The sequence below is a fragment of the Uranotaenia lowii genome, chromosome 2, assembly GCF_029784155.1.
Source record: "Uranotaenia lowii strain MFRU-FL chromosome 2, ASM2978415v1, whole genome shotgun sequence".
Taxonomy (NCBI): domain Eukaryota; kingdom Metazoa; phylum Arthropoda; class Insecta; order Diptera; family Culicidae; genus Uranotaenia; species Uranotaenia lowii.
In genome coordinates this window covers 285,449,781-285,466,086 of record NC_073692.1, presented here as the reverse complement: position 1 = coordinate 285,466,086, position 16,306 = coordinate 285,449,781, and the positions used below count along the sequence as shown (strand labels likewise).

General features: G+C 36.0%; 1 protein-coding gene across 1 annotated transcript in view; it reads right to left on the bottom strand.

The window, feature by feature from the left end:
• LOC129746848 (phospholipase B1, membrane-associated-like) overlaps positions 1-16,306 on the bottom strand; it is a 56,009-nt gene that overhangs the window by 10,655 nt on the left and 29,048 nt on the right. The window contains exons 2-4 of the mRNA XM_055740749.1: positions 13,072-13,604; positions 12,736-12,864; positions 12,214-12,375 (exon numbers count right to left, since the gene is read on the bottom strand). Of these exons, the coding sequence (XP_055596724.1) occupies positions 12,214-12,375; positions 12,736-12,864; positions 13,072-13,604 (824 nt within the window). The remainder of the gene's footprint in view (positions 1-12,213; positions 12,376-12,735; positions 12,865-13,071; positions 13,605-16,306) is intronic.

The window sequence follows — 16,306 nt, the reverse complement described above, 5'->3', positions numbered from 1 at the left end:
TTATGGGAAAGATTTGGTGAAGTGCTGGTCGATATCAAATCACATGAAGATTTCGTGGCTGATTTAGAGCTTTATGATAAGGAACGAAAGGAGTTCAGTGATCGGTACTATTTCGCAAAATCGTTTCTCATGGACAAGGCTAAGGTTCGTTTGGAGTTTACTGAGCTTGATCATTCCGTTCGTGCTGGTGAATCTAATAATCATGGTGGTTTTGATCATGTTAGACTTCCACAGATCAAGCTGCAGTCTTTCAATGGAAATATTGACGAATGGCTTGGATTTCGCGATCTTTATATCTCTCTTATCCATTGTAAACCAGATTTGCCAGAAGTGGAAAAATTTCACTACTTGAAAGGTTGTCTCCAAGGTGAACCCAAATCGTTGATTGATCCTCTACAAATAACAAGAGCTAATTACGTAGTTGCATGGGATATCCTTTTAAAGCGGTACAACAACAGCAAACAGCTTAAAAAGAGGCAGGTTCAATCGCTTTTTAAATTACCTTCGGTGAACAAGGAATCCGTAAATGACCTTCTACAACTATTGGAAGGGTTTGAGAGAATAGTCAACACTTTGGATCAGGTATTAGAGGCAAAGGACTATAAGGGTCTACTATTGGTTAACTATCTCGTGTCTCTTCTAGACCCGGTGACTCGTAGGAGTTGGGAAGAGGAATCAGCCTCGAAGAAGGAAGACACCTTAGCCGATTTAACTGAGTTTCTGCACAGACGGGTCCGAGTCTTGGAAGCTCTTCCACCAAAGTTGAGTGATAGTAAGGGTGTACCTCCACAAATGTCAGCTAAACAGAGAGTCAGTGTTAGAACATTTCATAATAATGTGAATATGAATGGGTTTAAATGTTTTGCCTGTAATGGTCAGCATCCTTTGCATCAGTGTCAGAAATTTTTGAAATTGTCTGTGTCGGAAAGAGATTCGCTTCTAAAAAATCATTCTTTATGTCGAAACTGTTTCAGAACATCTCATATGGCTAGAGAATGCCAGTCCAAGTTTTCGTGTCGGAATTGTGGAGGTCGCCATCATACTCTGGTGTGTTTTAAGGGCAAGGACGGAGAAATTTCGGAATCTTCAAGGTCAGGTGAAACTAATGGCACTTCTAAGAGTAATCAGTTGAGAAAAGAAACATCTTGTCAGGTTTCTAATACAGCTTCATCATCATGCTTGACATCGGGTGTCGAGCGCAAAGCACATTGTCGGGTTCTTCTTGCAACTGCAGTGGTTCTCTTAGAAGATGAAATGGGAAACAGATATCCAGCTCGAGCGCTGCTTGATTCAGGGTCAGAAAGCAATTTCATGTCAGAAAGATTGAGTCAGCGTTTGAAGATGAGTCGGAAAAGGGTAGATGTAGCGATACTTGGTATTGGTCGGACATCTACCAGGGTTAAACACAAGGTTCAAGCAGTGGTGCGATCGAGGGTGAACAATTACTTTAAGGAAATGGAATTCCTGGTTCTACCCAAGGTAACTGTCGATCTGCCAACTGCAACGGTTTCAACGAACGAATGGTCCTTCCCAAATGGTATTGAGTTGGCTGATCCATCATTTTTTGAGTCAAGGATGGTGGATTTGGTGTTGGGAATCGAGTCGTTCTTTGATTTCTTCGAATCGGGAAAACGGATTTCCATCGGAGATCAATTACCAACGCTTACAGAGTCAGTTTTCGGTTGGGTCGTTTCTGGAGGTTTATCGCAAGGGACATCAGCACGGATTGCTTGTAATGTTTCAACAACAGAGTCTCTTGAAACGCTTGTTGCTCGGTTTTGGGCTTGTGAGGAGTTAGGTTCGGAAAACTTATACTCACGAGAGGAAAGGCGTTGCGAGGAAGTTTTCCAGAAAACGATACAGAGAGACAGCAATGGAAGGTACACAGTTTCTCTTCCTAAGAATGAGGAGGTTTTCCCTAATTTAGGCGACTCAAGGGAAATAGCGTTAAGGCGCTTGGGCGCAACTGAGCGCAGGTTAGCAAGGAATTCGGAATTGCGGGAGCTGTATACCAAGTTCATGGACGAATATATACAGCTAGGGCACATGAGAGAAGTGGTTGAAACGTCAAATACTAAACGCTGTTTTTTGCCACACCATCCGGTCGAGAAGGAGAGTAGTACGACCACTAAGTTGCGTGTAGTGTTCGACGCCTCATGCAAAACTACAACAGGAATTTCACTAAACGACGGATTATTATCAGGTCCAGTAATCCAGGATGATCTTCGGGCAATTATACTCCGCTGTCGCATGTGTCAGATTATGGTCGTGGCGGACATCGAGAAAATGTTTCGACAAATCAATGTAGCACATGAGGACCGTCCACTTCAGTCAATCTTATGGAGGAACTCACCATCGGAACCAGTTAGAACGTTTGAGCTGAACACGGTAACGTACGGCACCAAACCAGCTCCGTTTTTAGCTACTCGCACCCTAAAGCAGTTGGCATTAGACGAAGCAGAAAGATTTCCCCTGGCATCACGAGTATTTTTGGATGATACGTACATGGACGATGTTGTATCAGGTGCAGACGATGCAACCGCAGCTCTCAAACTGAGAATTCAGTTAGATAAGGCTGCAAAAGCTGGAGGATTTCGGTTACGAAAATTCGCATCAAATTGTGCAGAAGTCCTACAAGGGCTATCACAAGACAGTGTAGCTATTGAAGAGTCTTCAGATGGATCGGAGATAGATCCTTCGATGAAGATACTTGGGCTCACATGGTTACCGAAATCTGATGTCTTCAAGTACAACTTCAACATCCCTGATATTCCAAATTCCACGGTTTTAACAAAACGCAAGGTGCTGTCGGTAATTGCAACGCTTTTCGACCCTTTAGGACTTCTCGGTGCTGCAATAACAACTGCTAAAATATTTATGCAGCAGTTGTGGACGTTACGGAACAGCGACGATCAAAGGTTGGATTGGGATCAGCCGTTGCCTCCAACGGTGGGTGAGGATTGGCTGAAATATTACGAACAACTGGTTTCACTCAACAACGTTCGGATCGAGCGGTGCAACATAATTCCAAAGGCCATTCACAAGGAAATTCATTGTTTTTCGGACGCTTCGGAGAAGGCGTATGGTGGTTGCGTCTATTTGAAAAGTGTCAACCCAAATGGAGAGGTTAAGATTTGTTTGTTGTCAGCTAAATCGAGGGTAGCTCCGCTAGCAAGCCAGTCAATTCCACGTTTAGAATTGTGTGGGGCTTTGCTTACTGCCGAACTGTTCAAATTCGTTCAGGAATCCATGAAGCTTGAATGCCCAGTTATCTTCTGGACAGATTCCACATGCGTGTGGCGATGGTTACAGGCTGTTCCATCTACTTGGACTACCTATGTGGCAAATCGAGTTGCCAAAATACAACAACTAACGGAAGGTTTCGAATGGAGACATGTCCCAGGCGTCGACAACCCGGCAGATCTGATTTCTCGGGGCATTCCACCTGCCGAAATTGGTCACACTCGTTTATGGTGGGAAGGTCCAGCCTGGTTAGCGCTAGAAAGGGAAAACTGGCCAGAACGACCAGATAATCACTTAGCAGAGATGGGCGAGGAGGAGAAGCGTCGAACCACAGTAACAGCATTGACAACAAACATTACAGAGCATGAGTCAGATTTCAATCGTTGGTTTTTTAGTTTGTATTCGGATTACACTAAAATGGTCAGATGTACAGCTTACTTGTTAAGGTTTATGAAGCTGTTAAGGTCAAAGCGGCAGGTCAAATTTCAACCTTTTCTACAGGCAGCTGAGATGGATGAAGCTGAAAGAGCTTTAGCGATGTGTGTTCAGAAGGAGTGCTTTGCTGAGGAGTTAAAGGCTTTATCTAAGGGTGATTTTGTGTCAAGGCAATCGAAACTGAGGTGGTTCAATTCCAAAGTATTCCCTGATGGTTTGTTAAGGATTGGTGGTAGATTGAGCAATTCGACCGAGTCAGAAGCAGCAAAACACCCTATTGTCTTACCTGCACGTCACGATCTTACTCGACTAATCCTAGAACACTTTCACCGCCGATTATTGCACGCAGGTCCTCAGTTACTTTTAGCTACAGTAAGGTTGAAGTTTTGGCCCTTAGGTGGAAGAGGTGTAGCTCGTCAAGTTGTTCAAAAATGCCACACATGCTTCAAGGCTCGCCCGACGCCTATTCAACAGTTCATGGCAGAACTGCCGGTTTCACGCGTAACGGTTTCGCGTGCATTCAGTAAGGCAGGTGTAGATTATTTTGGTCCAATATACATTCGACCAGCTCCCAGACGTCCAGTAGTTAAGGCATACGTGGCTATTTTTGTATGCATGTCCACTAAAGCAGTACATCTTGAGCTGGTGTCGGACCTATCTACCGAAAGATTTATACAGGCCTTGCGTAGATTTGTCGGAAGAAGAGGAAAATGTGTTGAGCTCTTTTCAGGTAACGGTACGAATTTTGTCGGAGCTAGAAATCAAATGTCAGAATTGTTAAGTCTGTTGAAGAGTCAGAATCATCGAGAAAAGTTGTACAAGGAATGTGGTAACGATGGAATCAAGTGGCATTTCAATCCCCCAAGCGCCCCACATTTTGGTGGTTTGTGGGAGGCAGCGGTGCGTTCCGCTAAAAAACATATTTTGAGGGTTATCGGGGAAAACCCTGTTAGTTCAGAAGATTTTACGACGCTTCTCGTTCAGGTCGAAGCTTGTTTAAATTCACGGCCCATTACACCACTTTCAAACGATCCTAATGATTTGGAACCATTGACACCGGGTCATTTTATTATCGGAGAGTCTTTACAGTCCATGCCAGATAAAACCTACGAACAAATACCCGATAACAGACTTGACCAAATGCAACTGATGCAGAAAAATATTCAGTTGATTTGGAAACGGTGGCATAGGGAATATTTATGTCAACTTCAAGCAAGAACGAAAAGATGGAAACCTTCAGTGTTTGTTGAAATTGGTAGCCTGGTTATCATCAAAGATGAAAATACTCCTCCGTGTAGATGGAAAATGGGCAGAGTTGTAGAGCTTCACCCAGGACAGGATGGTATAACCCGTGTGGTAACACTGAAAACGGAGTCTGGGTTGAAAAAACGACCAGTTGAAAAGTTGTGTTTGCTACCAATGTCAGATTCTATTGAGATTACAGATCAGAATGCGTCAGAAATACAGTCAGAATGAAGTGTGTCAGCTACCGGTCAGAACACTTGAAAGATGTTTGGATCAAATAACCACGATAAACCTATTCAGATGGTTGTGTCAGATTGTGTAATAATAATGTCAGATTATGTCAGATTCTAATGATGGAATACAAGAAATTATGTGTCTGATGTCAATGTCGGATTTATGAAAAGGATTAAGTCAGATGAATACGCAAACATTTAGATCGAAGTCCGAAATTAAGCAAGTAAAGTTCACCAACTAATTCTTACCATTCATTATTTAATATTTATTCAGAAATACATGTTTGATTTCTGGGTGGGTGAGGATGTTCAGTTTAGGAACCACTGAAAGTGTAGCATAAACCCGAATAACGAGAGGCGGAATAATTGGGAGAGCCAATGGTTCTGCTGATGCTGGGAAACTCACCTCCCATTTCCTACCTCTGAGTTATCAGCATGCCTTACTCTGCCGTGCTCAACAATAGGCGTCGTCATCGATGGAGGTAGGGGGAAGTGTTCCTAAATGCGCATGTTAGGTAATATGCGCATACAGCCGATTGGCGATATGGCTGGAGATTCAACGTATCTAATCAGTGCAGTTTGAGGGTAATACGCTATCGAAACATGGCATGAACAAATTTGATTGCTATATAAAGCCAAAAAAATTTAAAAATTCAAACAAGATTTTTGTCAGTTTTGTTATAATATATTGAACTTTAATTATCGTACGTACAGATTCTGTAAACAAATATTTGAATGGTTTTTCTTTCTTATTCATCTGGAAATCGGGAATTCAACAAATTGAAGCTTTTGGAAAGGTTAAAAATGATAAGATATTGGAATAATAGACAGGTTCTGATTGCCCATATCAAGGCAGGTTAAATGCCTATATCAAGAAATATAGATTAGTCTTATAAATTTTTTACTTTTTATCATTGAAACATTAAATCTACACTCAAATCATGATCTTACAGCGAAAAAAGAAGAACTTCATACTGATCCGAGAAAAATATGATATGAACAAAATATTACCATGAAATATGGCCTTATGGCATACCTAACTATGTTTCATGCAAAAGAACTAGTGATGTAAAAAGTTTCACCAAAATTTCAGCCTTGACGTATGCTTAACATCCGTTTCTACCATTTTCAATTAAATAATATCGAAATATTGCAAGTGTTAATGAAATATAGCTAAAACCATGAATACGCGCATTTAGCCCGCCAGTTTCGGAAATCGGCTATTTTGACTTCTTTTATTATAAAATTATTTTCACAAAAACTGTAAGAGATTTTCACAGAAAAATTGCTCTAACGTATATAAAACAGATGTCCGCTCATGTGTATATAGTTTTCAGACTCCTATCTATTGGAATATGGGAGAAAATGAGTGCTTTCCTTAATATGCGCATATAGCCCGCCTCTCCCCTACTCGATAATCTGTAATGATGATCTGTATGCCCGATAAGAGCAGGAGTTGCTCTGATGAAAAACAATTAAAAAACATCGCACACCAACCAAACCACCTCTAGAGAGTTGCGATCGTCTCCACCAGCAATCGATCGTCAGTTGAAAATCCACACACGAACCACACGGCTGAGCATGCAAGCAGCACAACCGAGCTACTACAACCGACTTTGTTTTAACTTCGTTCGTTATTTTAAGAAACTGTAAATTAAGATCAAACCCTAAGTTTAAGTAAAAACCCGCCCTTTGTTGAAACCAACGTAATTCGCGCGTGTATTAATTCCCCAAAAACGGAAGACCAAATCATCCTAAGTTCGGTTTCTTGGGCGAGAGACAGAGCGTGCCTATTCTTCAGTTGGTTGATCCTAGGTTGATCGAGCCAAACCGCCAGACGAAAGAATCCCGTAGATTGACAGGTATTGGCCCATCCGGGAATAAACAGAGGACATATTGTACATATTTGTCGATTAGATGTCGTTTTTAAAAACCCTTCCGGGGTTTATATTTCATCTCTTCTACCTTACAAAGGTTCATTTTATTCTCACAACTTAATTCAGAGTGGTTGTATCTCTTGAAACTTTTTGCCAAATTTTTGTTAAGATCGAAAACACATATAACAAGAATTTCTGAGACTACAAAAATAATAATTATTCGAAAAATATGGTCCCTTTTCATATCCATGAATTAAGCTGCTTATCAAACAGTTGCAATTAATATGGATTTTTAAATTAACATGTTTTGAAACATTCTGCTCAATAAATATGTTAAAATAATGATTGATTTTGATTTTATTCCGATTTAGTAAACCTCGGCTAAACGCAGAGCTGATTTTAAGGGGGTTAATGGCTTTTTAAGTGTAAAAAGTCTCAAAGCTTCGTTCTTTTAGAAATGGGATACTTTCTTTTGCTGATAGCTCATTCACTAGTAATCGGACATTCAAAACTTTGACTGCATTTTGTTGCCTGTATAAGCTACTAACCGACTTATTTTTTTTTTCAAAATTTTAAATTTAGGCGTTTTCGAGATATATACGATGTAAGAGAAAAAGAATAAAATAATTTTGCACAGTTTCCTTCAAAAACAATCATTATCAAATTTATAGCTGACAAAACAGTTGATTATTCAAAGAATTACCGTGTTTGAGTGTGGAAAAATAAGCAAACACTGTCAAAAATGTCCAAAAAGTTCAAATCAAGCATTGTAGTGCAGCACATGAAAGTCAAGTCTCATACCAGAATTTTGAATTTTGAATAAGCGAAGAACTAAGGGCGCTGAAATGTCAAAAAAAAATTCTCCGATAAGCTGAAAGTGTTGCCTATTTGTGAGTCATTCAAACCTAATCTCAAACAACAAATTTTGGATAGTTCCAGAGCTCGTAAGTTGTATTGGCTATGAAACCGATGATTTCTGATGAACGACAAAACTTATGAAAAACCCTATTTCAATCAATTTCCAGCGGTTGAATCCTATAAATTATTTATGTATATATTTGTACGTACGTATAAAATATAATGATTTGCCAAGATTCTGCTCCTGTGAAAAAAAACACAATTTTCAATACGAAAATTTTTGTTTTCGCTGTTTTTAAAAGCCTAAAAAGAGTAATCTTGAATGTTCCCTTCGCAACCTACGATCTTAATAACAGATTATACTTTAAGTGCAATTTCATGTTGGTATTACTTCGTAATTGTCAGATTTTGCCAGCAGAAATTCCATTGAAAACGCTTTTAAGTGGCTCGAAAAAGAATCTAGTTTTGTGAATTTCGAAACAGCTGTATCCACTGAATTTCCCTCAGTTTTTTTTTTAAATTATAAGTATTGGACCAAAAAGTAGCAGAAATTAAAGGAGTGACCTTGAATACACATAAGACGAAATATAGGCTGGATAAACAGATCAATATCATGACTGAAAAAAGTGTGCGCTGGCCGATGGGAGATACCAAAAATTGAGTAGAAATTTTTCTTTCAAAAAACGATAGGTATTTTATTTTTTATTTTTCTTGAATTAACATAAGATTATCTTAACTTTCTTCATGGATTTTTTTTATTAAACGAATGGTTTTTGAGATACACGCATTCGTAACTGTCTCGATTCTAAATGAACTAAGCTTGAAAATCTATTTAAGCTTCCACGCGTAGATTAAGGGATAAAATCAATGACGATAAATTAATTGGAAAAAAGAAAACCATAGGAGAGAATGGGAATATATGATCCACTTTTCTTATTTTCATTATATCTTTTTGAATAAATTTACCAAGATACAATGTCCATCGACTTTTTTTTGCCGTCTTAGTTCTAAATTCACACCATGTAGGGTAGAGTAGGATATCGTGGGCCACTTTTCTTCTTTGCTCCTTAACTTCTTTATTATATAAGATAAAATGAAACAGATAAATGGTTTGTTTTTCTACATTTCTAACGTACCAGTTGGCAATTATTTCATTAATTGATTTCATTGAGTTGTGACTGTTTAAAAAAAAAGGTAAAAGGCCACCAGATCCAAAAGTGCCAAATCACATGCAATATTTATGAGTTCACCCATAACTAATTTTGCATGTCTCAGCCCATGCAAAATTAGTTAAGGGTGAACTTGAGAGAGTTTTTTCCGGTTGATTTCCATCAAAATATCTTCTTAACTTCAAATTTAAAATCAGCTGGCAATTCATGTCAGCAGTTTTCGAGGGTTTAATTATCTGAAATCATGAAAAAATATCTGTAATTATATGAATCTATTTATGAATCCATTCTCTTTTAATTTTCTGATTCTGAAATTTAAAAACAAAAAACAAAATAAAGATTAAGATAATCACTCAATGCCTGAAACCATTTTCACTTTTTTGTGATAACGCTTATCGGGATGCGATCTGAAGTTGAAACGTCTGTCATAATGAAAACTAAGAAAATCAAATACCTATTAATTGAGCCAACATTGTGCATTAAAATTATGCTTTGAAGTTGCTACTTCCAATCATTTTTTCGAACTTTTTATAAACAAAAGCTAGAAACAAAGCAATTCTTATTGAAAATTTGGAATTATGGGATTCCAAAGATAGAAAAATGTACATTATTGGAAGACATTTTAACATGTAACAATTTTAAAACCTATTATAATGTCATAGAATTTCAAAACTTATTAATAGAATTCAATTGATGTTTCTAGTAAACGAACTTTTAGAAATCTGTAAAACGATTCGATTTTTGCTTTAAAAAAATATCTCAAATGCAATTTAATTTAAAAAAAACTGGTTATTGGAGTTTTCAATGCACTATGGGGCAGCTCCATACAATGAGGCGGCAAAAAGTATGATTAGGTGTTTTGGACTATTTTGTTATTTTTGAAAATTTTGTATGAAAATTATTATTTTAACTAACTTAAAATAAATTCTAACGAAATTTTTTTATAAATAACTTTTAAAGTACGATGCTTGGTTTTATTTTTGACCCTACTTTTTATTTCTTTTAAAAATCAGGTTTTGAACTTATTGACCATTAAATGATAAATAACATCAAGAAATTTCATGAAACTCAAGAGAAAAATGTGTGCAATGATTGATCAATCATGAGAAACATTTTTTTGACAAACCAACATAAACTTTGTTGAATTTTTACTCATTAATGGGTAAAAATTACCCATTTGCATGATATTTTCCGCTTTATTTGACTATAACTCAAAAAACGGTGCTTTAAGTTGCATTGTATTTTTAGGACTTTAAACTACATCTTGATAGTAAAAAGAGTATGGGGAAATGCGGGGATTTTTTTTTGGCAAGGCTTTAAAGTGTATGACTTTCTAAAATAATAATTAGTTACTCATTTTAATCCTAGCTCAATTTAGTGTGTGAAAATTTTGAATGGTTCAAATGATAGCTTTTAATATAAGCTTTTATATGGTGTACTTTAAATTTAAGAAAAAAATGTTTTCCCATAGAAATATATGTGATTTAAATTTTTTTCTTCATCATATAAATTTTTCAATTTTTCAAAGTCTGATGTCTGTGATGCGTTCAGCATTCAAGATAATGAGTTGAAAAACAGGGAATATCAAATATTAAGTTATTAACTAGTAAAAATAAAAAAGCGATCCGATAAACTTCAGTTTTTGACTTTTTGCCACCTCAATGGTGCAGTGTGTAGAGTGCAATGGTCAGATCCTGTAGTCTCTCAAGTTGATCCATCTTATTAAGTTCCGCTAATCGCTAATCGCTAATAAGTCCGCTAACTTTCGGTTTGCGAATAAATTTTCTCGCTATATTTTTCTTCAGCTAGCGGATAAGAAAGTTCCGCTAAGTTTAAGTTTCGCTAAGTTTAAGTTCCGCTAACTGAAGAACGCTACCTCTTTGAAGTGTTAATTTGGCCATAGACTTATAGATCATAAATTCGGCATCATTCAGATTTAAAATTTTGAATCCGATCAGGTATTTAAATTTTCGTTACAGATTGATTTCAGAAGCTATTCGATCACAATTTCGATTGGAATCATAGGAATTAGAGTCTTTTTGAAATGTCTTCATTTGAATTTATGTCTTAAGCATAAGCCTACTTCGAATATAAAAGAGATGAAAAAGTTGTGAAAAATTGAGATTTCCAGAACAAAATAAGTCAATAAATCAATCAATCTTTTTAGCATTAATGTCAAAAAAGATGAAAAACTATTTCGGACAAAACAGAACATCTAACTAAAGAGAATCTTTGCATTAACTGATGTAAAAAATTAAAAAACGGGTGAATATTTTGAAAAATTTCCTTTTACTTTCTACCAAATACTCTAACTAAAACTAAAAGTGGATTGACGCAACTGATATGGACAGACATATTACAAAATAAGTTCGAAAACTGCTCCTGTTGATATCATTTTACAAATTTTCTAGTCAATATTATAATTAAAGATGGCTGCAAGATTTGTGTTTTGCTTATCTTTTTCAAAACTTTCTACTATCGATTAGCGATTATCTTTGACCGAGATAGCGATCTAATTAGCGCCGCTAACATTTCAGTTAGCGATGCCTAACACTGCAAGGCACCAAAATTAATCAAAATTAGCTCTCAAATTCTTGGAACCTAAATAAAATGTGAATTTTTTGGCCTTGTGTAATTTTTCAAAATCCTTTGAATGTCGAGTTGAGTATTGACAAGAACAATAAACACAAATTGAAGTTGATGCAGAAATTGGTTGGTTTCTTGAATAATATTTCATACAGGATTAAATTTGTCATGATATAATTTTTTTTTATTATAATCGAAGTGATAAGTAATGACATAATGGATGAACTTGTTAAGATTCAATTATAAATTAAAAACCAATTTCAAAGTCGAGATAGGGTTTTGTTCTAAATTTTGAATCAAAATTAAATTGACAATTGAAATCTAGTTTCAATTTGTAGAAGTCATGTACTGTCGCAGAATGAACTGTCCTAGGCCTAGAGTGATATAGGACTAAATACCATCGGAAACAAGAAAATTTGACGACATGTTTGTTAATACTTATATATAAACACCTTTTGGGATGAAGTGATTTCCCGTTACTACGGTAAATTCAATTCCCGAACTGAAAAATTTTACTTATTCTTCCCTAAATTAACACACCTTCTAACTTGAAAAATGTATTCTTACCTCGGCATGTTGTGTCGCAGATATCGCAGCGTTTTGATCAAAGCTTTCTCCTGTTCACGATTGATCCACTCGGTTGCATTGGTCTGATAGCACACATCAGAACAGAAATCGTTTCCGCCAATCATGAAAGTGAGCAGCTTCCACTGTTTTTCCCACCGGACCCTGAGAAAATAAATATCGAGGGTTAAGTTAAGAATCAATGTCTGTTTCGTCTTAGTTCTTAGAAATCAAGCTAACATTCTTTTTAATTTGAATTCAAGGAAATGATATTTCAGAATTAACATTCAAAATCAACACTCAATGTTGTTTACCGGTTCTGACTTCTAAAAAATTGGTATTTAAATAAATTAATAAGATGCTTCCTTATGTGTTCAATTGAATTCAATTTCTATCAAGGTGTTATGACAAAAAACCATTGTTTTTTCGAAGCATATATTTGAAAGCTCTCTGGGTACATAACTACCCAATTAATTGACTTCAAGATTATTTGCCCAACGCAAGCAAGTGCTCTTCATTTCTCACCTGGGGTCGAGTTTCATCCGTTCAACCAGCTTGGCTGCATTATAAGGCATATCGGTAGTCGTAGCGATGTTCTCAGCCACATTAAACTGCGCCGAATGATGCACGTTGTAGGAGTCGAACAGCGAGTATCTAAGAGTTCATGAATAATAAAGAAGATGGATTAGCATTTCTAGCAACTTGGGTTTGTTAGCACTACAATCGGGCAAACGCGTTTAAATGAGATCAAGTTCATTAGCTTCTAGTGGAGTTGAATCTACAATTTAATTAGTTGTTATGATTTGCACTGAAGAACATGCGTGTTTCGTGTTTGAATAGAAGGAATTTTTAACTTCATACCCAAAAAGATCCGGATTGAATTCCTTCAATATGTTCGGTAGCGTCAAATGCGTTCGCCAGGTTCCCTGACCTCCAATGCACCAAGCAAGTCCCCGGTTCTCAATCAACAGTTCCCACAAAGCAACGGAATTTGCTGCCGTAGCACTTGTCAATGAATCTCCCACAGCCGAAATGATGTCGATGTCTCCGGGGCGCAGCTGATGGACACTTGTTGGAACCTCGGCGCTCCGATAGCCGCGAACATCGCAAGGAAACGGAACGTTTGGCATTATGTGAGGTTGCAGGAAGGCTCCCCGAATCCTATCCCCGGTTGGCCCTAGCAACCGATTGTACACCTCCCGGAATCCACGGTAGAACATTCGAATTGGCCTCGAAGCGTCCAGTGAACTCGTAACGATGTGATCTTCGTAGGAGTGTGTTTTGGTGAGATTTTTCAAAATGTTACCCCTCTGCCGATTGATGGGTGGTTGAGCACTGCCCGGATCGAACAGGATTATTGCCGACACAAAAAGTGAAAGGGCCGTTTTGTGTATCTGTGAGAAAAATAAAAAATGTTTACTCCAGGGTCATCGCCTATATTTTCTCTGAAACTAATTTCTCTGAAAAATGAACAAAACTTTAGTTTTATGCTTTCAAACAACTTTTGTTTGCTTTGCAGTTTAAAAAATTGAACAATTTTTTAAAAGTTGCATAATTTCAGGGGCTTTAAAGCTTGGATTTTAGTGCTTTTTTTCGTTGTATTTGCAACAAACTTCGACCGTTATTTCTTTATTTTTAAACGTATTTAAACTACTTCATAGCAATATTTTTATTAAGGAGAATGAGGGCAGCACTGCCAAATGTGAAGTTCATTCGTAGCATTGTGAAAACGAAAATTTTAAATTTTGGCTGAAAAGTCGGTTTAAATTAACAAGTTTGTGGTTAAGGTGAAGTGTTTGATAGTCTTCTGTGATTGATAAGTGGAGTTTCATCGAAAAAATTTACGAATACTGTGATTATCGGGGCGAAGGATGAGAGCTAGTACTACGCCCTCGAGACCATCCCGATAGTTGGAGCGAGCTGTGTAATCGCCCCGAATAATCCGGATCACAAGCTAAGTGGAGTTATTTTTATTACTTTGAATTTTTATTATCATATTTCATTAATTGTTATTTTTTGTAATGAAAATTTTACTGAAATTTGATCTGACAGCTGATAGAAAGGGATGAAATATTTCAAAAGAATATTTCACGAATAAACTCAATTCGATACAAGTTTGCGTACAAGTCAGGGTTCAAGAAATGTTTATCGCTTATAGTGTCATCTAGTGAGTAAATTGATTGTTTAACGCCATCTTGTGACAGGTATCAGCTAGTTTCGCAAAAAATCGATCGTTTAAACTAATCGTTTCATCACGACTTGTTTTTTCGAACCAAAATATCAGGATAGTGGAATGGTAAATCTAAAATAAAATACGTATGAAAGTCATTTGGAACAAAAACTCTATAATCACAATTTGAAAACAAAATTCTTAACGGCGAAGCACTCGAAGAAAGGAAATAATCAAATGAGAAAGATGTAATTGGGGTTGCTAATAACGAAATTATTTTAAAACTAACTACTTTTTTAAAAAGATTTCTAGGCTATCAATGACTGCAAGTTTATAATATTCCATTGATGCTCTAGAACTATGAGGGCTTTAGAAAAAAGGGAAAAATTAAGGCATTTTATTATACAGTAAAGCAACCTACATTCAAACGAACATAAAATGTATTAGTTAAAAGAAGTTACGCTTTCCAAAGCAACACTGATTTGTTCTAAAAATAATCAAGAATTACCTAAATTGGAAAAAGATAAAGTAAAGCATTCAATTTGTCGAGGCCAGAGTCAGCTTGAAACGCAGAGAAGAAACTATTCCGTTAAATTATTGAGTTAGAGATATGCGAAATTGAAATTTGAAATACATGATTTATTAAGAGATTGGTAAACACATCTTACAACTGAAATAAATTATATCTCGCTAAAATTTTGTTACATAGAATTTATTTAATTAAAAGTTTACATAATATTGAAGTTATTTCATATCATATCAGGATTTTTATGTAAAATACAAAATTTAACCCTAGTGTTAGTATTATCTGTAATAGTGTGAGTTAATTTATAATTAATGTATCATAGAAAATGAAATAAGGTATTTCATAATTGACGTTTTATTACATTCTCAGAATGAAATAATTATTTCGTTTGCATAATAATTTTACAAACATTGGGGCGTCTGTTACTTTTAAAGTTGTTTCTAATTTTTTCTAAACAAAGCGTTTTCAACTCTACGTTTCCAAATAATTGTTAAAAAATAAAAAGAAAAGAGCATGAAATTCAGAAGAAATATTACAAAAGCGATCATTTTTCAATAAAATCAGCGTCGATAAAAAGTAAGAAAAGGATTCAGAACAACTGGAGCGCTGAGCAGTCCTATTTTAAACTCACAAGGACTGGATATTTTCAGAATATTTGATATTTTTAAGAGAATGATTTGATGAATTAATTTTTTTTCTTGAAGCTAAGTTGAAATTAGATTTTTTTTTTTACAAAAATCGTTACTGATGTTAAACGTCGGCTTCAATCCACTATTCAAGCATGAAAATTTCACTTGTGTTTTATGAATAACTATTTTTTATACTAGCTGGTTCATTTGTGTATGTTCTGCGTAATCGCGAAAAGATTATGAGGCAAAGAGTAGAATTGAATTGATGAATTTCCAAAAACGACCTTATTCAATCATCACAACTGACAACTCATTTAAAAATGTAAACAAATGTAACGGTTCACCCATTTACAAAACATTCATTTTTTTAATATTTCAACATGAATAACTTTAAAGTTTGAATTGATTACTTTACTATGGAAAGTCGTTTTTGAAAATACATCAGTGTAACAGGAATAAAAGATAGGGAAACAAGCTAGTCAAGTTAGTTTTTTATGATTTGAATAAAAATGCTCTAATTAAAAATGCTCTAAATAATTCAATTACCGTAATACTGTTGTCCTCAAGACAGCTTCAAAAACCTCTTATCACTGCCTCATAGATAGAATTAGGAGTTTCCTTAGGAAAAATCTAGGAGCATAGAAGGTGTAGAAAAACACGATCGCACCATTTACCAAAATGGATCCTGATCTATAACCTTTTCCTTACTAACACAACCCTTTCCTTGGATATTTGAATATAGATTCGCAGACGTACAGACGGTTTCTATAG